Below are 27,851 nucleotides of genomic sequence, written 5' to 3' on the forward strand. Positions count from 1 at the left end.
ATCGGCAAAAGAACCAGAAGTGACGTAAGGAAACATCTTTTTACGCAGCGGGGTATAATGATCTGGAATGCACTGCCTGAAAGGGTGGTGGAAGCAGATTCAATACTAACTTTCAAAAGGGAATTGGATAAATACTTGAAGGAAAACAATTTACAGGGCTATGGGGAAAGAGGACGGGAAGGGGACTAATTGGATAGCTCTTTCAAAAAGCCGGCACAGGTACGATGGGCCGAATGACCTCCTCCTGAGCTGTACCTACTATGATACTTACCTGCTTTCTCATTAGGAAAAGTGCACCGTATAGAGGAAGGAAAGAAATTTTCCAGTACCTACAGAATGCATTCTGCTAATGAGATTTTTGAACAATAATAATTTAAACCATCCGTACGCCCACTTGTGTAAATTGTAAAATATTTCCTTTAATCTATATTAATTATTTCATTTAATTCGCAACCTATAATTTCATGATGTAAAGTTAAAAATAAAAATTAAAACATTTTCTCTACAGTTTAGCTTATTTAAACATCTATGCAGATGTTAACATTGTCCAACATACTGTTTTACAAATTATTATAACAAGAGGCCTATGAGTGGAATTCTTTATTTATTGAATTCCACCAAACACATGCAGGAATTTTTGTTTATCAACTACCTGACCAAACTTAATTGAGAAGTAGAAAATCTCAGTGCTATTATACTGTTTGAACTGCAGAACAGTTTCATTTGCCGCATCCCCAGTATCGCCAAGGGGCATGACATCTTCAACTGGGACATAAAAGTCATTCCTCCGTCCCCAAAAGGTCAAATGTGAAATCTTCAGTGTGGTGCCTGAGTCATTCAAATACAGCATCCCTATGAAACGTCTTAGGAAGTAACTCATAGAATAAAGCATGACTATAGCGAAACCCGATAATCCAGTGATATAACTAACAAGAGCATATTGAACCTGCTCCTGCAGGTAAAAGTAATAAACTGTAGGTAGAAGGGCCACAGTTATGCCAGTCTGAAGTACTTTTAGCTGAGAAATAGCTCTCAAGAATCTTATTCCTTGAAACCTGTATACCATTGTGAAGTGTTCATTATCTGGAAATTTGGATTTTGTCTGTGTCCGGTGCTCCGGGCCATCAACAGACATATGCTTGTGTTGCATCTGTCCTTCTGCTGTATTATTCCCTTTTTGTGTTTTAAGATGAAACTCCGCAGCTTGCTGAAGATGTACCACAGCACAAGTCTTGAGCCAACTGAAAATGTTTGCCTTTTTTTGGGTACTTGAGGGACATAGAGGTAACAAAGATCTTGACTGGCAAGTTGTTTGACAAAAGTTCTTTAAAAATGTCACCTGAACAAAACAAAAAGTCAATCTGTAAACTAAAGCCTTATAGTAAGGAATTCAAACCTCTACTTGTACAACAAATATCAATGAATTGTAGTTTTAATAAATCACATCCAGGTACTAGGATACTATATAACAAACAATTAAACAACTACATAATTAAGCAACAATTAAGATAATTGTGATTTACAACCAAATCAGCATAGTACATAAAATTATGCATGATTTTAAATGATGAAAATTGTCAATGACACAAACAAGTTTCAATATTCCAAATAAAATCAGTATTTGAGGTTTGGTTCAAGATACATGGCTGTCCTTTTCCCATCCCACACTCAAAATATGTAATATTCACATGAAATATATTACTTTGCAAAAACAATTCAGGATGCTCTATATAACTTATACCTTCACCCTATGGATAATACTGTAGATAATGCTTGCCAGAACAAGGGGGAAAACGTTGCATTATACTTGATAATGACATAGCAGTGGTATGAAGTCATGGTAATGAAATAGCAGTGGTTCAATACACAGAGCATGTACTGCTCTATGACCAGGGCTGTGGACAATGCAGTCAGTCACTCCCTCCCTACCTGAGTGAGATCACTTACAGTTCAAGAATGGCCCCTGGATCCACACCAGGCTGTGCGGTTGCCAAATGAGCCATGTTAGGGAGGGTTAGGGATAGTGTTAGGGAGGGTTTAAATTGGCAGAGGGATGTGCACCAGGATAAAACACTAGAGAGGAGAAAACAAGATGCACAGAGGACTGGGAGGGACAAGTAGCACTAGAGTAACGAATAGTTCAGAAATAGGAGGGATCAGACAGGGGGTAAATACGAGGCAGACTAAGATGAGTTTGGAAATGCAGGTAGTGTGGTAAATAACGTCGGTGAGCTGCAGGCTCAAGTCGCTAAACGGGACTGATATAGTGGCAATAACAGAGACCTGGCTCATAGATGGGGAGGATTGGGTATTTAATATTCCTGGCTACAAAGTATTCAGGAAAGATAGGGAAGGAAAGTAAGGAGGCGGGTGGCAGAATTCATCAAAGAAACTATTATAGCACTAGAAAGTGATGATGTAGTTCAGGGGTCAAAGACAGAACCTATTTGGTTAGAATTAAGGAACAATAGAGGAGCTATTATGCTACTGGGTGTATACTATAGACCACCAAATAGTGGGAAGGAGATGGAGGAGCAAATATGCAGGCAAATTACAGAAAGATGCAAGAACTATATAGTGATAATGGGGGACTTCAATTATCCCAATACAGACTGGGACAGTAACAGTATAAAGGGCAAAGGGGGGGAAGGAATTCCTAAAATGCGTACAAGAGAAGTTTCTCGAACAGTGTGTTTCCAACCCAACCAGAAAGGAAACAGTGCCGCATCTAGTTCTGGGGAATGAAGTAGGGCAGATGAAGCATGATTCAGTGGGGGGAGCATTTGGGGAATGGTGATCATAATATCATTAGGTTTAGAATAGTTATGGAAAAGGACAAGGAACAATAAAATGTAAAAATACTAAAATGGAGGAAGGCTAATTTCAGTGAGTTAAAAAGGGATCTTTCCCTGGTGGACTGGAATCAAAAATTGGTAGGCAAAACAGTAACTGAACATTGGGAGGTCTTCAAGGAGTAGTTGGTTTGGGTACAGAGTAGACACATTCCCATGAGGGGGAAAGGAAGGGCAGCCAAAGCTAGAGCTCCCTGGATGACTAATGATACAGGGATTAAAATGAAACAGAAAAAGGAGGCTTATGATGAATGTAAGGTTCATAATACAGTTGAGAACCAGGCTGAATATAGAAACTACAGAGGAGATTTAAAAAAGGGAGTAAGAGGGGCAAAGACAGAGTATGAGGATAGATTAGCGGTTAACATAAAAGGGAACCCAAAAGTATTTTCTAAGCATATAAATAGTAAAAGGATAGTCAAAGAAAAGGTGGGACTGATTAGGGACAAAAAAATCTTCTTGTGGACATGGCTGAGGTACTAAATGAATACTTTGCATTAGTCTTCACTAAAGAGGATGCTGCCATTGTAGCAGTAAAGGAGTTATATTGGATAGGATAAAAATAAAGAGGTACTTAAAAGATTGGTAGTACTCAAAAGTAGAAGTCATCTGGTCCAGATAGGATGCATCCTAGATTACTGAGGGAAGTAAGGATGGAAATTACAGAGGCTCTGGCCACAATCTTTCTTAGATAATGAGGACGGCGCTGGAGGATTGCAAATGTTACACCCCTGTTCAAAAAAGGGGCGAGGGATAAAACCGGCAATTACAGGTCAGTCAGCCTAACATCGGTGGTGAGGAAACTTTAGAGACAATAATCCGGGACAAAATTAATTGGCACTTGGAAAAGTATGGGCTAATAAATGAAAGTAAGCACGGATTTGTTAAAGGAAAATCATGTTTGACTAACTTGATTGAGTTCTTTGTGGAAGTAACAGAGACAGTTGATGAGGAAAGTGTGGATGATGTGTATATGGACTTTCAAAAGACATTTGATAAAGTACCACATAATAGACTTGTTAGCAATATTAAAGCCCATGGGATTAAAGAGACAGTGGCAGCATGGATACAAAATTGGCTAAGGGAGAGAGTAGTGGTGAATGGTTGTTTTTCAGACTGGAGGGAAGTATACAGTGGTATTCCCCAGGGCTCAGTATTAGGACCACTGCTCTTCTTGATATATATTAATGACCTGGACTTGGGTCTAATTTCAACGGTTGCAGATGACACGAAACTCTGAAATGTAGTAAACAATGTGGAGGACAGTAACAGACTTCAGAAGGGCATAGACAGACTGGTGAAATGGGCAGACACATGGCAGATGAAATTTAATGCAGAGAAGTGTGAAGTGATACATTTTGGTAGGAAGAATGAGGAGACAATATAAACTAAATGGTATAATTTTAAAGGGAGTGCAGGAACAGAGAGACCTGGGGGTGCACATACACAAATCTTTGAAGGTGGCAGGACAAGTTGAGAAGGCCAATAAAAAAGCATATGGAATCCTCGGATTTACTAATAGAGGCATAGAGTACAAAAGCAAGGAAGTTATGCTAAACCTTTATAAAACACTAGTTAGGCCTCAGCTGGAGTATTGTGTTCAATTCTGGGCACCACACTTTAGGAAGGATGTCAAGGCCTTAGAATGGGTGCAGAAGAGACTTAAAAGAATGGCACTAGGGATGAGGGACTTCAGTTATGTGGTGAGATTGGAAAAGCTGGGATTGTTCTGTTTAGAACAGAGAAGGTTAAGAGGAGATTTGATAGAGGTGTTCAAAATCATGAACAGTTTTGATAGAATAAATAAGGAGAAACTGTTTCCAGTGGCAGAAAGGTCATTGACCTGAGGACAGAGATTTAAGGTGATGTAGGGAGTTGTAACGGTCTGGAATGCACTGCCTGAAAGGGTGGTGGAAACAGATTCAATAGTAACTTTCAAAAGGGAATTGGATAAATACTTGAAGGGAGAAAATTTACAGGGCTAGGGGAAGGAACAGGGGAGTGCAACTAATTGGATAGCTCTTTCAAAGAGCCGGCAGGACACGATGGGCCTAATGGCCGCCGCCTCCTCCTGCGCTGTACCTACTATATGATACTATGAAGAACACAGTGCACATACCCTGCTCAGGGGAAGCCGATACATGGCGCGCGCACATCCGAAAGCGATCCGCGAACGATATCCTGCGAACAGCAGAACGTTGTTTTACAAAAAGATTTTAACGACATCGAACTGAAAAGTCATTTACTGACGACCAATTATTCCGTTAAGAGTTCGGTGTAGTGCCGGTGACTGACGCGCCTCGAACACCGTGCATTCTGGGAATTGTAGTCCGCTGCCCGAGCAACGCTCACCCGGCGGCTCCGCTCAAATCCTCGCGCGTACTGCACTTCCCAGGATTCAGTTCGGCTAGCCGCATCCGCGCGCCTGCGCACTGGGAGCGGTGTGGAACCATTGACGACAGGGCAACATGGCAGAGGGAGCAAAAGAGCCAAACAAGAGCATCCTGTGTCTGTTTGATGTGGATGGGACCCTCACTGAATCCCGGCAGGTAAGTGGCGGCGTATTAAACTCGACCGGGAGCGCTGTCCTCGAGCCAGACGTTCTGGGCCCAGTTTAAGGTGAATCCCGGGAGCGGGCACATCAACAGTCGTGATGGCGGCGGTGACATCAGAGTTCCGCTCGCCTCCAACAGGCGGTGAGTTTGTGAATGAGAGCGGATCCGGATCCATTCCGGTGTAGTTGTCTACTTTTCTAAAATAACCCAGAAGGAGACGCTAGGTTGTCCCAGTGTCACCAACCGAAAACCAAACCATCAGTGTCTCCCTTTTTAAAGTGACACAACTAATAACGAAGGACAAAGCTCCGAAAGCTTGTGATTTCAAATAAAGCTGTTGGACTATAACCTGGTGTTGTGCGACTCCTTACATTTGTCCCTTTTTAAAGGGACACAACTAATAAAGAACTTAATCACAAAACCAAAGGAAACTTATAAAACTTAAATGATATTACTGTTATCCACTATAAACTCCAGCTCCTGCGGTTTGTATTTGTATAAAGGAACACCTTTTGATACACATTCGTTGGCTGCCTCTTGTTACAGAACATTTACCATTTAAAGATACGTGTCCATAAAATGGGCGGATTTAGTTTGAAAATTGTAGCGTTTTATGCGGCATTTTCCACTAATTGTTGTATTTTTCCCCCCTGATGTCGCACTTTAGAAAATCACTCTGGACATGGATAAATTTATACAACGTTTAAGGAAAAAAGTGAAAGTTGGAGTTGTGGGCGGTTCTGATATTGATAAAATTAAAGAGCAGCTGGGAGGTGATGGTGAGTTATTCATTGTAGACACGGACAAGGCGTGAGGCGGGGACCTGGATCACGTCCATGGTACCGACCTTTATACATTGTCTAGTTTACACGTTTTTGTTTAATACAACTGTAAAGGCGATCGTTGAAGAAATCGTTAGTAACAAACCCTAACCATCAGTGACCTATTTTCAGTATTTCATTTAAAATAAATCTCACCTATTGGAATCTGAAAGTTTTGAGATAGTGTGTGCTGAGGTCACCAGTCAGAACAATAAAGACGTGGCAATTCTGACATCTGGGATTACAGCATACTAATAAGTAAATAGACCGGAAATTATAGAGCCGCAGCCCATCAACAACATAAAATTGGACCACAATAATACACCACGCTGCATTTATTCTGCTTTATGGTTCTAACGGGGCAGTCGCCTGTTTAAATTGCCTGCCTCAAACTACAGTTTTTTGGTCTAGGAAAGGTTATATGCATGCACAGAATTTACCTCTGTGGTTAAAATGCAATTGAAAATATGAGTGAGAGCTTCTGCACTCTTTAAACATTTAAATTAACTTTAGGTGGGGTTAAAAAGTGCCCAGGATGTTAAAGCAACATCCAGAAACTCAAGCTGTGTAAACTCCTTCCTCCAGAGGCCTTGTACAACTTCTCTGTGGCGTTAGATAGGGATCTAATCCCTGGATACTGCAACTTTAGCCCAGTAATGTCAACTCACTGATCCATGGATCCCAATAACACATATTACAGATCTCAAAAATAGTACCAATTCAAAGACACAGAGTCTGATATTACCATAGGAAATGGGCCAACTGGTTGCAGGTGAGCAGGAAGGGCAATAGAAATAGTGGAATTGAAAACTGATATTCTGAATGTAACCTTTAAAGAATAGTGTTAAAAGCACAAGTGATAATATTTGTTCAGCCAAGAAAGGTCGGTAAGAATTTAAATGCAACATAAATTGGAAAACAGAAAAGGCTATTTGTCGAATCGAGCCTGCTTATTCAGAGAGCCATTGATGTAAACTGAGCTTAGTGTATGGATCTTCAAATGAGAACTGAGAGGAGCTGCTCAGTTTATGGTGCTGGCTCTCAATAGGACATCTCCACAGTGTATTCCTTTATATTTCCATATATGTGCATGTAATCAATGGGATTTTCTATATAGAATTACTCTGTTGTTACACTCAGCAGGGTTAGTGGTGTGATTTGCCCTCCTGTCTCTGGGGTAGGGAGAAGGGGGGGATAACTTCTTGCTTCTGATTACTTCCCAGTGACCATTGCATGAAAGTGCCTATGTTGTTTTGGGTAATTGCTTAATCTGCCATAAATTTTTGTAAACTACCAACTACACTGCATAGTTATATAACATATAGAGGAATTAGTTTGCTGTTGTATGTTATAAAATATTTAGTAATACAATATAGACTCTTTAGTGGCTGCTGTTTTAATTTCTTGCATTTCAGTTTTGATAGCTGGTGTGTAGGTGGTACGTTGTACAGAAGTGGAACAACTAATAAAGCAAACCATGTAATGTAGTTGCACCTGATGTGAATAAACCCTTCCTAAGACAAGGTTTAAAGAAAAAAATTAAGATCATGAGTGGACTGTACACAGATTTATTGTATTATGGCATCAGAAAAATGAACATCTTGGTTGTACTGGATTTTAAAATGTCTGCTCTATTTTCCTTTCAGTTATTTCAAAAGTTGATTATGTGTTTGCTGAAAATGGCTTAGTTGCATATAAAGCTGGAAAATTTCTGGGTAAACAGGTAAGTTGTTAAAAAGTGAAATTCACCTGCATGAGTTAAAGGAGAAGTATGCCCTTTTAATTATTAATGTGCTCTTATCCATCTGGAAATGTGTATTTTTTGAACAGTTGATTTAGCCTACCCCAACCCACCTCCCTCAAAGTAAAGAGTGAAACAAGGGCTTGTTTTATCTGTCACACTGACAGACTGGGAAATGTAAGCAAGAAACATTTGGCTGAAAATATGTAGCAGCAACTTGCGCACCCAGCATGAGTGCGATTGTGCTCATAATTTACATTTTTTTTTAAATTATCATTTTCAGTAGTAGAACTGCAGCATTTGTTCTACATCCAACACATCAATTAAGCATACAAATCATTTAACACCAGTGTTATTTTGACTTGACAAAGAAAGAATTGTGCCATCCTCTTATTTTTCATATCAGGTTCCACATAAACATATGAAAAGATTGGCAACAAAGGATCACTGTGCCCAGCATAAATTAAATAATCTTTTAAATGTACCATATATAATGGTAGATTTTAACAAAAGAATACATTAATAATGAAAAATCTGCTTCCTAAATTGCATCTTCATCCCCGGTTTTATATTCTCTGAATACAGATCAACATATACACTGGGTTTATACCAAAATGGGAATCATAAAGTAGGGGGCAATTCATTGACAAGCGTGACTTAACTTAGTACTTTGATAGTTTTGAAGACAGAACATGGTAACGTTAGATATATTTACTACATTGCTGTGTTTAAGACAGTGCCTGATTGTCAGTGATCTAATTACATGGATCTAAGGGTATTGTCAGATGCCACTTGGAAGTATATGATATAAAACAAAACTGCTTATCATGTATATTTCATGTGTGATGATTTTTTAGAGCATCCAGAACCATGTTGGTGAGGAAGTACTGCAGAATCTAATCAACTACGCTCTAAATTATATGGCCAAGATTAAGTTGCCTAAAAAAAGGTAAAAAATCTCATCTCAAATTAAACCACTTTAGTATAGCTTGCAATCCTCTTGTTTTATCAACATTTTTATAACCAATCTACATTTTAAGACTTATCTGTTAATTTATTGGGAACTTTGTTTGTTTGTATAATGTGTAATGATTCCAATGAATTAAAACGGAGAAGTAAAAATGTGAATACAGTGAGACAAATTGGGGTAGAAATTGGACTTCGTTGCACCTGTTTTAAGGGCATTAAATGGACATAACAAGGGCCAATTCTAGGGACCAATGCCCTGCATCCCCAGGATGCCTGAAAGTCATCCGACTTAATGTTGGGCCGGGCCACTTTTCAGGCGTCCGAGACAGCCGCCTAAAACAGGCTTTAGGCCCCTCATTAGCATATGCAAGGTGCCCAACGCCTGTTCAGGGAAATCAGGCTGCCCTAAGTGGAGCAAGCAATCCAGGCATGTATGCGGCCGCCACCAAAAGGGTAGGTTATTTTTTGTAAGTGGTGCTCTCAGCTTCACAACACTCCTGAGGGCTGCTGCTGGCTAGTGATCGGCACCCCACCCATTCTCCTCTTTTCCCCCCCACCCCGTTTTTTTTTTCTGGCTTAAGACAGTCTCTCGGGAACGGTGGTGCTAGTCACTCAGTGGTCTGAGAATTTTAGGGATCTGCTCATACTGTCTAATATCTATCTATACAATAGAATAACCCAGGAGTATAACAGTAGTATCCTATTGTGTTCTGAAATGAATCTTTTTGAAGGCAGATCAAGAAAACACTTGGTAAGACAAGGCCAGATACAAAATTGAACTGCTTTATTACGTACAACATGCATTCACATAACAACACAAAATGATGAACTCACTACACTTCCCCAAGTAGGTTGACTTTCTTGACCAAAATCAAATAACTCCTAATTACCCTCCTTCATGCCTAGCATACTGTACCTACCCCACCTACCATGGACCAAGACCAGCGATTGACTTGGACTAGTATTATATGATGAAAAAATAACTTGATATCTTACCCTGTTCATGTTTTTGCTTTTATTTTCTGTGTTTGCTTTTTTGCCAGTTGTGGAAGGCTGCAGCTTCTGTACCACATAATTAGGGCAGGATCTCGGGATTTATCTTGATGACAGATACAAAGGAATATCATAGAACATCACAGCACAGAGTCAGGCAATTTGGCCCATCAAATCTGTGGCAGTGTTTTTCTCCCAACTCTCCTGATCATACCTTTTTAATATTCACCTTTTTCAAAAATCTGTCTAATTCTCTTTTAAAAGAATTTATGGACTCAACAAATAACTACGTATGGGTATGATCTTGTGGCCATTACAGAAACATGGCTGCAGGGTGACAACGACTGGGAATTAAATATGCCAGGGTATTTAACAATCAGGAAGGACAGGCAGGAAGGAAGGGGAGGTGGGGTAGCTATGTTAATAAAGGCAGGAATCACTGTAATACAGAGAAATGATATTGGGACAAAGGATCAGGATAATGAAACAGTTTGGGTAGAGATAAGGAATAATAAGGGGAAAAAAACACTAGTGGGCGTAGTATATAGGCCTCCTAATAGTTGCAACTCTGCTGGAAGAAATATTAATCAAGAAATAGTCGGGGCATGTAATAAGGGAACAGCTATAATTATGGGGGATTTTAACTATCATATTAACTGGACAAATCAAATTGGGCAGGGCAGCCTTGAGGAAGAGTTTATTGAGTGTATTAGGGATGGATTTCTTGAGCAGTATGTAACTGATCCTACAAGGGGGCAAGCAACCTTGGACCTGGTCCTGTTTAATGAGCCAGGATTAATTAATAATGTCCTTGTTAAGGATCCCCTTGGAATGAGTGACCATAACGTGGTCACATTCCATATCCAATTAGAGGGTGAGAAGGTTGGTTCTCAAACAAGCGTACTGAGCTTGAATAAAGGAGACTATGATGGTATGAGGGCGGAATTGATTAAAGTGGACTGGGAAAATAGATTAAAGGGTAAGACGGTACATGAGCAGTGGTGGTCATTTAAGGAGTTATTTTACAACTTTCAAAACAAATATATTCCACTGAGGAAAAAAGGGTGTAAAAGAAATGACAGCCATCCGTGGCTAAGTAAAGAAATTAAGGATAGTATCCGACTAAAAACAAGGACATATATGGTAGCCAAACTTAGTGGGAGGATAGAAGATTGGGAAGTCTTCAAAAGACAGCAAAAAGTAACTAAAGGATTGATTAAGAAAGGGAAGATAGATTATGAAAATAAATTAGCAAAAAATATAAAAACAGATAGCAAGAGTTTCTATCGTTATATAAAAAAAAAGGGTTGCTAAGGCAAACATAGGTCCCTTAGAGGATGAGACCGGGAAATTAATGGTGGGAAACATGGAGATGGCAAAAATGCTGAACAAATATTTTGTTTCAGTCTTTACGGTAGAGGACACTAAGAATATCCCAACACTGGACAAACGGGGCTCTGGGTGGGGAGGAGCTAAATACGATTAAAATCACTAAGGAATTGGTACTTAGTAAATTAATGGGACTCAAGGTGGATAAATCCCCTGGACCTGATGGCTTACATCCTAGGGTCTTGAGGGAAGTGGCAGTGGGGATTGTGGATGCTTTGGTAATAATTTTCCAAAATTCTCTGGACTCAGCAAAGGTCCCGGCAGATTGGAAAACTGCTAATGTAACACCCTTATTTAAAAAGGGTAGTAGGCAGAAGGCTGGAAATTATAGACCAGTTAGCCTAACATCTGTGGTGGGTAAAATTTTGGAGTCTATTATTAAAGAGACAGTCGTGGAACATTTGGATAAACATAATTTAATAGGACAAAGTCAGCATGGCTTTACGAAGGGGAGGTCATGTCTGACAAATTTGCTTGAGTTCTTTGAGGACATAACGTACAGGGTGGATAAAGGGGAACCAGTGGACGTAGTGTATTTAGACTTCCAGAAGGCATTCGACAAGGTGCCACATAAAAGATTATTGCTCAAGATAAAGAATCACTGGATTGGGGGTAATATTCTGGCATGGGTGGAGGATTGGTTATCTAACAGGAAGCAGAGAGTTGGGATAAATGGTTCATTCTCGGACTGGCAACCAGTAACCAGTGGTGTTCCGCAGGGGTCGGTGCTGGGTCCCCAACTCTTTACAATCTATATTAACGATTTGGAGGAGGGGACCGAGTGTAACATATCAAAGTTTGCAGATGATACAAAGATGGGAGGGAAAGTAGAGAGTGAGGAGGACATAAAAAACTTGCAGGGGGATATAGACAGGCTGGGTGAGTGGGCGGAGATTTGGCAGATGCAATACAATATGGAAAATGTGAGGTTATGCACTTTGGCAGGAAAAATCAGAGAGCAAGTTATTATCTTGATGGCAAGAGACTGGAAAGTACTGCAGTACAAAGGGATCTGGGGGTCCTAGTGCAAGAAAATCAAAAAGTTAGTATGCAGGTGCAGCAGGTGATCAAGAAGGCCAACGGAATGTTGGCGTTTATTGATAGGGGGATAGAATATAAGAACAGGGAGGTATTGCTGCACTTATATAAGGTATTGGTGAGACCGCACCTGGAATACTGCATACAGTTTTGGTGTCCATACTTAAGAAAAGACATATTTGCTCTCGAGGCAGTACAAAGAAGGTTCACTCGGTTAATTCCGGGGATGAGGGGGTGGACATATGAGGAGAGGTTGAGTAGATTGGGACTCTACTCATTGGAGTTCAGAAGAATGAGAGGCGATCTTATTGAAACATATAAGATTGTGAAGGGGCTTGATCGGGTGGATGCGGTAAGGATGTTCCCAAGGATGGGTGAAACTAGAACTAGGGGGCATAATCTTAGAATAAGGGGCTGCTCCTTCAAAACTGAGATGAGGGGAAACTTCTTCACTCAGAGGGTGGTAGGTCTGTGGAATTTGCTGCCCCAGGAAGCTGTGGAAGCTACATCATTGAATAAATTCAAAGCAGAAATAGACAATTTCCTAGAAGTAAATGGAATTAGGGGTTACGGGGAGCGGGCAGGAAATTGGACATGAATTTAGATTTGAGGTTAGGATCAGATCAGCCATGATCTTATTAAATGGCGGAGCAGGGTCGATTGGCCTACTCCTCCTATTTCTTATGTTAACAACATTTTATGGCTGAGAATTTCACATTCTGACTACTCTCTGCATAAAGAGTTTTTTCTAACCCTTTAATTCTCTTTTGTGATTATCTTAAATTTTCTTGCTACTGTCTCACTGATCAATGAAAACAATCTCTCTCTTCCTTTAAGACAATTCTCTCCTTAAACTTCTACAAATACATAAAGGGCAAAAGAGTAACTAGGGAGAGAGTAGGGCCACTTAAGGATCAACAAGGTCATCTATGTGCGGAACCACTAGAGATGGGTGAGATCCTAAATGACTATTTCGCATCGGTATTTACGGTTGAGTAAGGCATGGATGTTAGGGAACTTGGGGAAATAAATAGTGATGTCTTGAGGAGTGTACATATTACAGAGAGGGAGGTGCTGGAAGTCTTAACGCGCATCAAGGTAGATAAATCTCCGGGACCTGATGAAATGTATCCCAGGACGTTATGGGAGGTTAGAGAGGAAATTGTGGGTACCCTAGCAGAGATATTTGAATCATCGACAGCTACAGGTGAGGTGCCGGAAGATTGGAGGGTAGCAAATGTTGTGCCTTTGCTTAAGAAGGGCGGCAGGGAAAAGCCTGGGAACTACAGACCGGTGAGCCTGACATCTGTAGTGGGTAGGTTGTTAGAGGGTATTCTGAGAGACAGGATCTACAGGCATTTGGAGAGGCAGGGACTGATTAGGAACAGTCAGCATGGTTTTGTGAGAGGAAAATCATGTCTCACAAATTTGATTGAGTTTTTTGAAGGGGTAACCAAGAAGATAGATGAGGGCTGTGCAGTAGACGTGGTCTACATGGACTTCAGCAAAGCCTTTGACAAGGTACCGCATGGTAGGTTGTTACATAAGGTTAGATCTCACGGGATCCAAGGTGAGGTAGCCAATTGGATACAAAATTGGATTGACGGCAGAAGACAGAGGGTGGTTGTAGAGGGTTGTTTTTCAAACTGGAGGCCTGTGACCAGCGGTGTGCCTCGGGGATCGGTGCTGGGTCCGCTGTTATTTGTTATTTATATTAATGATTTGGATGAGAATTTAGGAGGCATGGTTAGTAAGTTTGCAGATGACACCAAGATTGGTGGCATTGTGGACAGTGAAGAAGGTTATCTAGGATTGCAACGGGATCTTGATAAATTGGGCCAGTGGGCCGATGAATGGCAGATGGAGTTTAATTTAGATAAATGTGAGGTGATGCATTTTGGTAGATCAAATCGGGCCAGGACCTACTCCGTTAATGGTAGGGCGTTGGGGAGAGTTATAGAACAAAGAGATCTAGGAGTACAGGTTCATAGCTCCTTGAAAGTGAAGTCACAGGTGGATAGGGTGGTGAAGAAGGCATTCAGCATGCTTGGTTTCATTGGTCAGAACACTGAATACAGGAGTTGGGATGTCCTGTTGAAGTTGTACAAGACATTAGTAAGGCCACACTTGGAATACTGTGTACAGTTCTGGTCACCCTATTATAGAAAGGATATTATTAAACTAGAAAGAGTGCAGAAAAGATTTACTAGGATGCTACCGGGACTTGATGGTTTGACTTATAGGGAGAGGTTGGATAGGCTGAGACTTTTTTCCCTGGAGAGTAGGAGGTTTCAGGGTGATCTTATAGAAGTCTATAAAATAATGAGGGGCATAGATAAGGTCGATAGTCAAAATCTTTTCCCAAAGATAGGGGAGTCTATAACGAGGGGGCATAGATTTAAGGTGAGAGGGGAGAGATACAAAAGGGTCCAGAGGGGCAATTTTTTCACTCAAAGGGTGGTGAGTGTCTGGAACGAGCTGCCAGAGGCAGTAGTAAAGGCGGGTACAATTTTGTCTTTTAAAAAGCATTTGGACAGTTACATGGTTAAGATGGGTATAGAGGGATATAGGCCAAGTGCAGGCAATTGGGACTAGCTTAGTGGTATAAACTGGGCGACATGGACATGTTGGGCCGAAGGGCCTGTTTCCATGTTGTTAACTTCTATGATTCTATGATCTCTCTTTCCAGCTTCAAGGTGCTCCTTTAAAATTTATCTCTTTGACCAAGCTTTTAGTCACCTGTTGTAATATCTCCTTCTTTGGTTCCGTGTCAATTTTTGTCTGATTACGCTACTGCGAAGCCTTGGAACGTTTTACTCTGTTAAAGGTGCAATATAAATGCAAGTTATTGTTGTTGAAGACTTCTACCGGGTCACCCCTTAACCTCAGCTCATGCGAAAAGAGCCCTGAATTACTGTCTTTCTTCATAATCCCTCATCCCTGGTAACATCCTAGTGAATCTATGCTTTAGCTTCAGCTATCTCCCTATCCATATGGCTACATTTTCCTTAATTTTATATACAGTTATCTTTGCCATACATTATCAAGTGCTTTTTTGAAAATCCATATCAAGCACTGCATTTCTTATATCTTATTTCTTGAAAGAATTCTATAAATTTGATTAATCACAACCTATTTTTAGAAATCCATGTTGACTGATCCTGATTAGCTCATGCTTTTCCAAGTGCTTAGTAATTTTGATTCATATTTTACATTCTAGAGGATCGATTTTTTTTTTTTCCCCCTGCCCTCTCACCCCCCCTCCCTGGACGCTAGTTAGCCAGAGTGTATCCGAAGTGCACTCTGCCTAGCATGATCTGAATCTGCCTGTATTTCCGGTTACAAGTCATTTTAATAGGCCAGGTTTTCCTCCCAGCACAGACCTGCCCCCTGGTAGGGCCTGCCGCATGGTAATAAGGAAGGAAAGTCAGCCACAGTTAGGCTTGCAGCATCAGTAAGGCCACTGCTGTGAGATATTTTGGCTGTTGTTGAAAAACAGCAGCCAGAGGCCCCCAAGCCAAAAGCTCCATTGTTTTTTTTAGAAGGGCACCTTCCTTTCTGCGGCATCCCACATCCGTGCTCTCTGCTTCTCTCAGATCCTCCAATCTGAGCAGGGCTGGAGGTTGTTTTGTCCCTCCTTCCTTATTTGCATAGGATCCCCATACTTGTGCCTGCAAGTGCTCTGCTTCTCCTTGGAGATTCCCAATGTCATGGGTCTCCATCTCTTTTTCCTTTACCGTACATCCAGGAAATGAGCATTTCCCAGATGCAAAGCAGAGGAAAATTGTCCTTCAGTAGTTTATCAACAATTCTAACTTGTTGGCCTATAATGTCCTGGCTTATCCCTGCCTCCTTTTTTAAAGAGGAAAGTTGCATTTAACACTGTCCAGTCTTCTAGAACAATTTTTTTTCTTTTCCTCAGAATTTTGGAAGATTATATTCAGACCATCTGCTCTTTCTTCCCCATTTTCCCTCAGGATCCTTGGACGTAAACATTAAGTTTGTTTAACTTTAGTTTGAGTAACTTCATTAATACCATTTATCTCTTAATACTATTCTGCAATATCCATCTCCTTGGTTAAAACTGAGGGGATAGTACTTATTTAATGGTTCTGACAATCCCTCACTTTCAATTACAAGCTTGTCTCCTTAATCTCGCAGAGGCCCTACACCTTCTTTGTCTATCCCCTGATGCGCCTGTCAAAAGCCTTTTTATTGCCCATGTGTTTTTTTGGGGGTTAATTTAGATTCATACCCCCTTTCAGCCTTTCTAATTGCCCCTTTTGGATTCTTTCTACATTTATATTTGCCCTCGCTTTTTTTGTTATTAAGTGCTAAATGCTTTTTTTAAAATTTGAAATTCAATCTAATCTCTCTATGCATCCATAGAACCCCAAACTTCAACGCATCCCTTTTTTCCTTACTGCAATATACTTGATTTGTACCCTTTCCATCTCCTATTTAAATATTTCCCATTGCTGATCTAGTCGTAAGAACATAAGAATTAGGAGCAGGAGTAGGCCATACGGCCCCTCAAGCCTGCTCTGCCATTCGATAAGATCATGGCTGATCTTCGACCTCAATTCCATTTTCCCACTTGATCTCCATATCCCTTGATTCCCCTAGACCCCAAAAATCTATCTCTCAGCCTTGAATATACTCAACGACTCAGAATCCACAGCCCTTTGGGGTAGTGAATTCCAAACATTCACAACCCTCTGAGTGAAGAAATTCCTCCTCGTCTCAGTCTTAAATGGCCGACTCCTTATCCTGAGACTATGCCCCTAGATCTAGACTCTCCAGCCAGTGGAAAAAGCCTCTTGGCATCTACCCTGTCAAGCCCCTTCAGAATTTCATATGTTTCTATGAGATCACCTTGCGTTCTTCTAAACTCCAGAGAATATAGGCCCATTTTACTTAATCTCTCCTCACAGGACAAACCTCATCCCAGGAATGAGGAAAAACTTTTTTACACAGCAAGTGGTTAGGATCTGGAATGCACTGCCCAAGGGAGTGGTGGAAGCAGATTCAATCATGGCCTTCAAAAGAGAACTGGATAAGTCCTTGAAAGGAAAAAGTTTGCAGTGCTACAGGGAAAGGGAGTGGGACTAGCTGGACTGCCCTTGCATAGAGCTGGCGTGGACTCGATGGGCCGAATGGCCTCCTTCCATGCTGTAACCTTTCTATGAATCAATCTAGTGAACCTTCGTTGGACTGCCTCTAAGGCAAGTTGATCCTTCCTTAGATAAGGAGACCAAAACTGCACAGTACTCCAGGTGTGGTCTCACCAAAGCCCTGTACAATTGTAGCAAGACTTCCTTACTCTTGGCTTTTATTGCAAGCGGGTTGGAGTGCAACATACCATTTGCCTTCCCAATTGTTTGTTCTACCTGCATGCTAACTTTCTGTGTTTCTTATTCAAAATCATGAAGGGTCTAGATAGAGAGAAACTGTTCCCATTGGCAGAAGGGTTAAGAACCAGAGGACATAGATTTAAGGTGATTGGCAAAAGAACCAAAGGTGACATGAGGAAAATCTTTTTTACACAGCGAGTGGTAAGGATCTAGAATGCACTGCCCGAGGGGGTGGTGGAGGGAGATTCAATCATAGCCTTCAAAATGAAACCGGATAAGTACTTGAAAGGAAAAAATTTGCAAGGGTACAGGGATAGGGAGGGGGAGTGGGACTAGCTGGATTACTCTTGCATAGAGCCGGCGCAGACTCGATGGGCTGAATGGCCTCCTTCCGTGCTATAACCTTACTATGATTCTATGATTTTACGTACGAGAACACCCAGATCTCTCTGGACACCAGCATTTAATAGTTTCTCACCATTTAAAAAATATTCTGCTTTTCTATTCTCCCTACCAAAGTGAATAACCTCACATTTCCCTACATTATACTCCATCTGCCACCTTCTCACCCACTCACTTAGCCTGTCCATATCCCTTTGCAGACTCTTTGTGTCCTCCTCACAGATTACTTTTCCACCTAGCTTTGTATCATCAGCAAACTTTGTTAGATTACACTTGGTCCCTTCATCTTAGTCATTAATATAGACTGTAAATAGCTGAGGCCCAAGCACTCTTTACAGCCTGCCAACCTGAAAATGACCCGTTTATCCCTACTCTCTGTTTTCTTTCCGTTAACCAATCCCCTATCCATGCCAATATATTACCCCCAGCCCCATGAGCCTTTATCTTGCGTAACAGCCTTTTATGCAGCACCTTATCGAATACCTTTTGAAAATCCAAATATACTGCATCCACTGGTTCGCCTTTATCTGCTCTGCTAGTTACATCCTCAAAAAAACACTAATAAATTTGTCAAACATGATTTCCCATTCATAAAACCATGTTGACTCTGCCTAATCATATTATGATGTTCTAAGTGCCCTGTTACCACTTCCTTAATAATGGATTCCAGCATTTTCCCAACGACTGATGTCAGGCTAACCGCCCTGTTTTCTTTCTTCCTCCTATTTGCAGATTTTTCCTTCCATTTAAACTGGGAATAGTCCCCTTTTAATTTACATTGTTGCAGTTTACTATAATTTACATTGTTGCAGTTAATTACTCATTCCCTAGACTTTTCTTTTTCCTTCCTGAACCAAAAGTATATTGTGGCTACTGCTTTCCAAATGTTCTCAATTAAGTTTACCTGTTTACTCTGCTTTATTATCTAGAACCAGGTCAAGTAGTGCTTCCTACCTTGTTGAAATAGCAACATATTGACTGAGAAGACAGGCATAAACACACTGCAAAAAAAACTTTATTTTCTCACAAATATTTCCCTATCTCACTGTATTGTGGAATAAATAAAATCCCCGAGAATTATTTTCTCTATTTAGTTCTTTATGCACTACGTATTGTCTCTAATAATTCCTTTATAATCCCGCCTTAAAATTTTATAGCCTGGAATATTTAAATGCTAACCTAGGTGCAACTATGGTTCAGTTACCGCTGTTATGTCATGATTTTCTATTTTAATCATTGACTCTCGTTCCCCAATTTTGGTTCTTATACTTTGTGTATTTTAGTTTGGATTCCCTTGTTGGAAATTTTTCTTTGTCTTCCTGCATCCTGATTTTTTTTTTACTGTCTTGTCCTGTTTAACCTCTTCCCTATTTTGTATACACCGAATGGTTACTTTCTGTTCCAAGCAGCCTACTCTATTCTCTTGCTTTGCCCCTTCAACTGCCATATTAGTTTAAACTTTCCCCCATAACTCTAATTAAGCTCCTTCAGTACAGTTCACTCCTGCCCCAGTGCCCCAAGAATCTGAACCCTCCGCCCCCCCACACCATGCTGCAAGATACACATTTAGCTTCCTTTTTTTTGATTCATTCATGGGATGTGGGTGCCACTGGCAAGGCCAGGCTTTATTACCCATCCCTAATTGCCCTTGAGAAGGTGGTGGTGAGCCGCCTTCTTGAAACGCTGCAGTCTGTGTGGTGAAGGTTCTCCCACAGTGCTGTTAGGTAGGGAGTTCCAGGATTTTGACCCAGCGATGATGAAGGATCGGCAATGTATTTCCAAGTCAGAATGGTGTGTGACTTGGAGGGAAACGTGCCGGTGGTGGTGTTCCCATGCGCTTGCTGCCCTTGTCCTTCTAGGTGGTAGGGTCATGGGTTTGGGAGGTGCTGTCAAAGAAGCCTTGGCAAGTTACTGCAGTGCATCTTGTGGATGGTACACACTGCAGCCATGGTGCGTCAGTGGTGGAGGGAGTGAATTTTTAAGGTGGTGGATGGGGTGCCAATCAAGCAGGCTGCTTTGTCCTGGATGGTGTCGAGCTTCTTGAGTGTTGTTGGAGCTGCACTCATCCAGACAAGTGGAGAGTATTCCATCACATTCCTGACTTGTGCCTTGTTGATGGTGGAAAGGCTTTGGGGAGTCAGGAGGTGAGTCACTAGTCGCAGAATACCCAGCCTCTGACCTGCTGTTGTAGTCACATTATTTATGTGGCTGGTCCAGTTAAGTTTCTGATCAGTGGTGACCCCCAGGATGTTGATGGTGGAGGATTCGGTGATGGCAATGCCGTTGAATGTCAAGGGGAGGTGGTTAGACTCTCTCTTTGAGGTGGTCATTGCCTGGCACTTGTCTGGCATGAATGTTACTTGCCACTTATCAGCCCAAGGCTGGATGTTGTCCAGGTCTTGCTGCATGCAGGCACGGACTGCTTCATTAACTGAGGGGTTGCGAACGGAACTGAACACTGCAATCATCAGCGAACATCCTCACTTCTGACCTTACGATGGAGGGAAGATCGTTGATGAAGCAGCTGAAGATAGTTGGGCTTGGTTGAGTCTTAATCTGGCTATTCCTGTGTGGGCTAGCATGTGGTAGTGATAGTTATCCTGCGATTACTATCCTGCTTAATCTACCTCCTTACTCTTAAAACTCTGCTTTTAGAACCTGAATCTTATTCTTGGCTACAGTATTTCCATTATATAAGATCTCCTCAATTGAAACATTGGTTAACAGTATTAATTCTACTCATGTCTGCAGGCTGTTGACCTGTGCTTGACTTCCTGATTTTAGGCTATTTGGTTGAATAGCTTTGTAGTACACATTGGAAACCATTTTTTTGGAATACATTTCCTGAATAGAACATGTTTTTAAAAGTATGACTTCTAATTTATTGAATATATTAATCACAAATGTTTTCAGAATGTTAAAGCGACCCATAATAGATGGACTTATAACCCATATCGCAGTTAATTTAATGTGCTACGCAAATCAAAATTTACAATGATTAGTTACTGTATATTGCTATATATCCTTCACAGAGGCACCTTTATTGAATTCCGTAATGGAATGCTGAACATCAGTCCTGTCGGGAGAAGTTGCAACCAACAAGAACGTAATGAATTCTTTGAACTTGACAAAGTGAGTTAATAGCAAAAAAATTTAACTCTTGGATGATCTGGTGAAGATGTAGGAAATAGATATTGCAGACAGCCAATTAATCTTTAGCAAATGAATATAATTTGAATGAAAACAATTGCAGATTGAGGTGGTGATCAGAAATATCTCACTTAGTGTCTTACGATTGAGACAGTGTGTTTACCCCTACTGTTCCGCTTTTACTGTAGCCCTAAAGCCACACCTCTCTCTAGTTTCTCTCCATCTCCGTCCATGCCCTCTTTAAAGCTCATCTAACTATGAGACTGACCTCTTGCTCTCTCGACTCCATTCTCACCAAAGCCCCAATCAACCAACTTTTCTTCCTGGCCCCCATGCTAGCTGACATTGTAAATGATTCCTTTCTTTCATGCATTGCTATCTCCCTTTCAAAACCGTCGTCAATCCTCCTCTGTCCTCACTACAGCCCCGTATCCAACCCCCCCTTTCCTCTCCAAGGTCCTTGATCATGTTGTTGCCTTCCGTATCTGTACCCATCTCACCTGCAACTCCCTGTTTGGATCCCTCCAATCAGGTTTCTACCCTTCCCACAGCACCAAAATGGCCCTAACATGCTGTGACTGTGACCGTTGTGTTTTATCCCTCCTCGATTTCCCTACACCATCCGACATGCTCGATCACGCTATCATCCTCTCAATGCCTTCCTTTGCTGTCCAGTTCAGTGAGACTGCCCTCAGTTGGTTTCACTCTTACCTATCTAGTCGTTGCCAGAATATTTGGAGCAATGGCTTTCCTCCCACTGCCACCTTGGGGTCCTCTAAGGAGTTTATCCTTGGCCCCCTCCTTTTCTCCAATACATACCCCCCCTTTGACGATGTTATCCGTAAACATTGGGTCAGTTTCCAGATATACTCTAACACCTAACTCTACGTTTTTTCAGTTTGTTCTTGGGATGCGGGTCACATTGGCAAGGTTACGTTTATTGCTCATCCCTAGTTGGCCTTAAAAAGTGGCAATAGACCTTCTCCTTGAACCGCTGTTGTCCACAATTTTTCTTGACCCATCACTACTTCTGTACCATCAGACTGATGTCTGACATCAATTATACATTGGGAAGACTGAAGCCATTGTCGTTAGCAACTGGCAGAAACACCATACCTTTGCCACCGACTCCGCTCCCCCTCCTTGGCCACTGTCTCAGGCTGAACCAGACAGTTCCAGCATGAGCTAAGACTGCCTACCATCCACGTCTAAAATCATCGCCCACCTCTTTTCCTAGCTCAGCATATCTGCCTCTGAATCCCTCATTCATGCCTATATCACCTCCAGACTCGATTACTCCAAAACTTTTTTGATTGGCCTCCTACCCTCCAGACTCCTATAAACTTCAGCTCCTTAAAAACTCTGCTACCTGTATCCAATCCCACAGTAAGGGCTCGATTTTTAAATGGCAGCGGGATGGCATGTGGGGTGGGGTGGGGGTCAGTGGGCGCGTGGGTAACCCGACGAATAAAATCCTACCGTTTCCCACGCGATCGCAAGTTAATTGGCGGCCCTTAACGCAACTTCCGGGTTTGCTGTCCAAAAGCCATTTTGGTGCTGTAGGAAGGGTAGAAACCTGATTGGAGAGATCCAAACAGGGAGTTGCAGGTGAGATGGGTACAGATACGGAAGGCAACAACATGATCAAGGACCTTGGAGAGGAAAGGGGGGGTTGGATATGGGGCTGTAGTGAGGACAGAGGAGGATTGACGACGGTTTTGAAAGGGAGATAGCAATGCATGAAAGAAAGGAATTATTTACAATGTCAGCTAGCATGGGGGCCAGAAAGGGCGGACTGCACACCTGCATGACAGGCACTATTTAAAGGGCCATTGCTCCGAAGGCTTTTGCTGCAGCATACACCTGAAAACACACAATATGGAGCAGCACAGGGGCAAGGCTGCTCCGAGATTTAGTGATGCCTTACTGCAGCAGCTACTAGACGGGGTGAGGAGGAGGAGGGAAGTCTTTCATCCCACGGACGGGAGGAAGTGCCCTGCCACCAAGAAGGCCTGGCTCGAGGTGGCAGAGGAGGTCACAGCAGCAGCAGCATCTCCCGCACCTGGGTCCAGTGCAGGAAGCGTTTCAATGACCTAACTAGGTCAGCAAAAGTGAGTACACTTATTGATTCTCCTGCATTCCGTCTTCCACATCACCGCCCCACCCCCAACTCATTTTGTACTGCCAAAACTATTCTTCACATCACTCCTCACACCCACTTAAGGCTCATCCTCAACTTACCTGCACGTCCTCACCTCCCCGTTAGTCACCCTCCGCTACCACTCACCCCAATCCTCATCCAATGTGCTGTCTGTCTCATACTCACCCTCTGATGCACCTCCTTCATGGTCAGCCTCACCCAAAGCAATGCATTCATCGGTTGGCCACTTCACCATCGCTCACTCACACATCTGTTCTTTCTCCCCTTCTAGAAGAGAGCGCAAAATGCACGCGAGAGGGCGAGGACTGGAGGGGGGCCACAACAAATAGTGGTCCTCACAGATGCAGAGCATGAGGCGCTGGAAATCAGCCGCACCCTCGAGTGTCTGTCCGTCGGGGACGCCGAGACTGGTACCCCACAAACGTCTGGTGACACAACTTTAACATTCATCACATATAATATGAATTGATGTTAACAATGCTTGCCTGAACACCTCAGTATACTCATCGCAACATGACACATCTGAGATGAAATTTAATATTGCTTTCTGTTCTCTTACAGGCCCTTCCATGACAGCAGTGACGGCAGAGGGCGATTCCTCAGAGGACCTGCCGCCAAGTCACCACACACAAGTGAGCACGAGCAGACATTGGTGGCAGGGGCAGCTGTGGAGAGTCTGCGTCGGTGGGCGCACTCCTCACAGGCTCTGCTAAGCTGGATGCAGATGCTGAACCCCAGGGGCCATCCTTTAAAAGGACAGCAGCACATTTGCGAGGTACTGGAACAGGTGCCATGCGCACTCTCCATAACAGCGCAGATTATGGAGGAGTCCAACTCCTGCACAAGTGGAATGGTGGCACAAGTACGGGAGTGTCGCAGGTAAGTGCAGGAATGTCTGCGATGGAGAAAAGGCTAGTCTCAGTTGAGCTTCAAGCACGGATCACAAATTAGTCCATTCAGGCCCTAACAATGGTCATTCGGACTCAGAGTGAACAACATTCTGCCGCACTGGCTTTACAAGGCATCACGCACGTCCTCCAGACTGTTGTCCAGCAGAGTGGTGGGAAGGATGATGGTGAAAGGGGACGTGGAAGTGGGGTTGCCACTCAGTGCTTCCACATCTCACCCGTTGCCCCTCCTCTCAACCAGTACCCGCAATGCTGCCTCCTTTCCAGGTGGCCAAATCTGCCCTTGCACAGGGGCAGGTGGAACAGTCTCTGGAGGGGCACTCACAGGCTCCAAAACCCAGAGGGCGTTGGCCCAAAGCATCTAAGCAGTCAGGGCATGAACAAGAGCAACCTGCCACTACTTCTGCTGCAGCCACAGGGGATGCACCAGGTGGAAGTGGTAGGAAGAGGAAGGCTAGGGTTTTGTGATCACGAAAAGTATGCACAAGGGTGTTTGACAGACTGTCATGTTTTTCATTTATATTTGGTTTTTGTTATATTCACATTAAATGTTATCATTCTCACCACTACTGCGACGTCTTGCCCATTCTTGACTGGCTTTTGTGATAGGGCCCTTTCATGAGCTTCACCATGAACGGTGACACTTGATGCCACCCATTGGGTCACTTTACATTGGGTGTATGTGTAGTTGCAGGACTGTTTTGTGCAGGGAGGGGTGGGGGTGCTGGTGTTGGTGCTGCTCTTTCCAGGTGGTGCAAGGACTGGACTCTTCACACTTTCTGATGTTAAGAGAACCGTTCACATATCAGTGACTCCCTGGCCTCACGAGCAGCCAGGTGAGCCGCTGCTCTGCCCATGGGTTCTTCCTCCTTCTCAATGTAGATGGCAGATGTGGATGGGGCCTTCGCAAACCTCTCTGTTGTGCCTTGTTGCAGAGAGGGTCCCACTCTGTCTGGTGCGTATTGAAGCGCTCCCCCAGAACGATCAAGGCACCTAAATCGCATCTTGAGCAGCCCTATGGCATACTCAATTGTAGACCTGGTGACAATGTGGCTGTCGTTATATCGACACTATTGCTTGGTGATGGGGTTCGTCGGAGGTGTCATGAGTCACGTGTGCAGGGGGTATCCCTTGTCGCCGAGGACCAGCCCTTAAGGGTGTTCGGTGTGTAGAAGCGAGACGGGATGATGGATTCCCTCAGAATGAAGGGCTATATTGCTATATGAGTGCAATCGATTGCACCCTGCACCTATGGGAAGCCACAGAGTGGAATCCCACTGCCCTTTCCGTCTGGCTGAGGTCATCCGTGGGGAAGTGACATACTGCCGCTGATCTACGCACTTGTGTGCAGACAACTGAGAGACCCCGACGATGTCCCCGATGGCACCCTGGAATGATCCAGAGGCGAAGAAGTTGAGAAGTTAACTGCGACGGGTAATGAGATGCCGCTCGGCCCAGCCAGGAGCAGCTCGGCAGAAAGGAGGCTGCAGATGTCTGTGACCACCTGGCGACTCACTCTGAGCCTTCATATGCACTGCTCCTCAGAGAAGTCCAGGAAGCTGAGCCTTGGTCTGTAGACCCTGTGGCGAGGGTAATGCCTCCTGTGACATCGCTCTCTCTGTTCCCCTCTGTGCTCTTGTGCAGGTGCCTGTGGCGCAGCACTGTGTTGTGGAGCTCCAAGTGGCGGAAGTGCACGCGTGCCTGATGAGGCTGGTGATGTTGCTCGTCCTCAGATGTAGTGGTGAATGCAGCCATGGCGCCCCCCCCCCCCCATCCTGATGGTGTCAGTTTGAGGGGGTTTGAAAAGTTGGTAAATAAGAATCAACAGAACAATTCTGAGTGGAAACTAGGAATTTTCAGTGTAAACACAAAGATCTCCCAGCCAAAAGTTTGTCTGAGAGAAACTGAGTGCCATGCTGCAATAACTGACCTTTTATCCCCATCTGTCAAACAAGCATTTGAATGTCCAACTGACTGCTGGCTGAAACACGTCTCCTGCAACATGGAGTGTTTGCCACAGTACGGGAAACACGCTGAGGCTGAATGAAAATTGGTCCCCTGCCTCAATGACCATGAAGTTAACTAGTTCAACGGCGAGAAACTGGAAAATACTGCAGTACAAAGGGATCTGGAGGTCCTGGTGCAAGAAAATCAAAAAGTTAGTATGCAGGTGCAGCAGGTGATCAAGAAGGCCAACGGAATGTTGGCTTTTATTGCTAGGGGGATAGAATATAAAAACAGGGAGGTATTGCTGCAGTTATATAAGGTATTGGTGAGACCGCACCTCGAATACTGCATACAGTTTTGGTGTCCATACTTAAGAAAAGACATACTTAAGAAAAGACATACTTGCTCTCGAGGCAGTACAAAGAAGGTTCACTCGGCTAATCCCGGGGATGAGGAGGTGGACATATGAGGAGAGGTTGAGTAGATTGGGACTCTACTCATTGGAGTTCAGAAGAATGAGAGGCGATCTTATTGAAACATATAAGATTGTGAAGGGGCTTGATCGGGTGGATGCGGTAAGGATGTTCCCAAGGATGGGTGAAACTAGAACTAGGGGGCATAATCTTAGAATAAGGGACTGCTCTTTCAAAACTGAGATGAGGAGAAACTTCTTCACTCAGAGGGTAGTAGGTCTGTGGAATTTGCTGCCCCAGGAAGCTGTGGAAGCTACATCATTGAATAAATTCAAAGCAGAAATAGACAATTTCCTAGAAGTAAATGGAATTAGGGGTTACGGGGAGTGGGCAGGAAATTGGACATGAAGCTGAGTTCGGATCGGTCAAGGCCCTGTGGGTGGCGGAGCGGGCCCAGGGGCTGAGTGGCCGGGTCCTGCTCCTACTTCTTGTGTTCTTTAGATTTGAGGTTAGGATCAGATCAGCCATGATCTTATTGAATGGCGGAGCAGGCTCGAGGGGCCAATTGGCCTACTCCTGCTCCTATTTCTTATGTTCTTAGTTAGATACTTGAATTATTTACATAACTGTCATCCCGTCGGCTTTAATTGCCGGTGGGACTTCCGCATTCGTGAGGCATCGCGTGCACAGACGAGTTTGTGGGTAACCCAGAAGTCAGCAGGTTGGAGCAGGCTTCCGAACCCGCTCGGGATTTCCCCGATTTTCAGAGCCAACACGCCCGCACTCTGATTCAAAAATCAGGACCCAAGTCCCATTCGCCATTACCCCAGTCCTCACTGAAATTGAATAAAATTCCCCATGTGATCCGTTCAAGACTAATCAACCTTTGGGTTTAGATTATGATCACAAACCAGTCTCGTGGCTTTTGTTATCATGTGAATCCCTCAATTAGATTACACGCCTGTATCTCACTCGCAGGTATCTATTCTTCTCTAAGTTTTAATAAAAGATTGCACAATTTCAAAAATCTATTTTGCCGTCACTAATACATGTGAAGTGTTTAATCACCATGATGGCAGGAGTTAAATGAATAATTTTTAAAGATTATTTTCTACAGTTGTGCACTGAAAGCTACTGGTCTTCCCTTCAGAATCACTG

General features: G+C 43.0%; 2 protein-coding genes across 2 annotated transcripts in view; one reads left to right on the forward strand and one right to left on the reverse strand.

Moving 5' to 3' along the window:
* Positions 1 to 417: 417 nt before the first annotated feature.
* Positions 418 to 5,496, reverse strand: tmem186 (transmembrane protein 186). The gene is made up of 2 exons (XM_068003184.1): positions 4,972 to 5,496; positions 418 to 1,339 (listed from the first exon to the last, which is right to left on the reverse strand). Exons 1-2 carry the CDS (start codon positions 4,993 to 4,995, stop codon positions 605 to 607), a joined length of 759 nt encoding a protein of 252 aa, XP_067859285.1. The 5' UTR covers positions 4,996 to 5,496; the 3' UTR covers positions 418 to 604.
* The window catches only part of pmm2 (phosphomannomutase 2), a 32,625-nt gene continuing 10,037 nt past the window's right edge, over positions 5,264 to 27,851 (forward strand). The window contains exons 1-5 of the mRNA XM_068003183.1: positions 5,264 to 5,401; positions 6,075 to 6,186; positions 7,875 to 7,951; positions 8,827 to 8,918; positions 21,147 to 21,246. Coding sequence (XP_067859284.1) covers positions 5,321 to 5,401; positions 6,075 to 6,186; positions 7,875 to 7,951; positions 8,827 to 8,918; positions 21,147 to 21,246 — 462 coding nt within the window. The 5' untranslated portion in view covers positions 5,264 to 5,320. The remainder of the gene's footprint in view (positions 5,402 to 6,074; positions 6,187 to 7,874; positions 7,952 to 8,826; positions 8,919 to 21,146; positions 21,247 to 27,851) is intronic.

The sequence above is a fragment of the Heptranchias perlo genome, chromosome 22, assembly GCF_035084215.1.
Source record: "Heptranchias perlo isolate sHepPer1 chromosome 22, sHepPer1.hap1, whole genome shotgun sequence".
Lineage (NCBI taxonomy): Eukaryota > Metazoa > Chordata > Chondrichthyes > Hexanchiformes > Hexanchidae > Heptranchias > Heptranchias perlo.

Excerpts from the sequence above, each read along its gene's own strand:
- tmem186 (XM_068003184.1), bottom strand. The coding sequence starts at position 4,995 with ATGTATCGGCTTCCCCTGAGCAGG. Across the intron at positions 1,340-4,971 it reads ATCGGCTTCCCCTGAGCAGG|GTGACATTTTTAAAGAACTT; the intron begins GTATGTGCACTG and ends TGTTTTGTTCAG.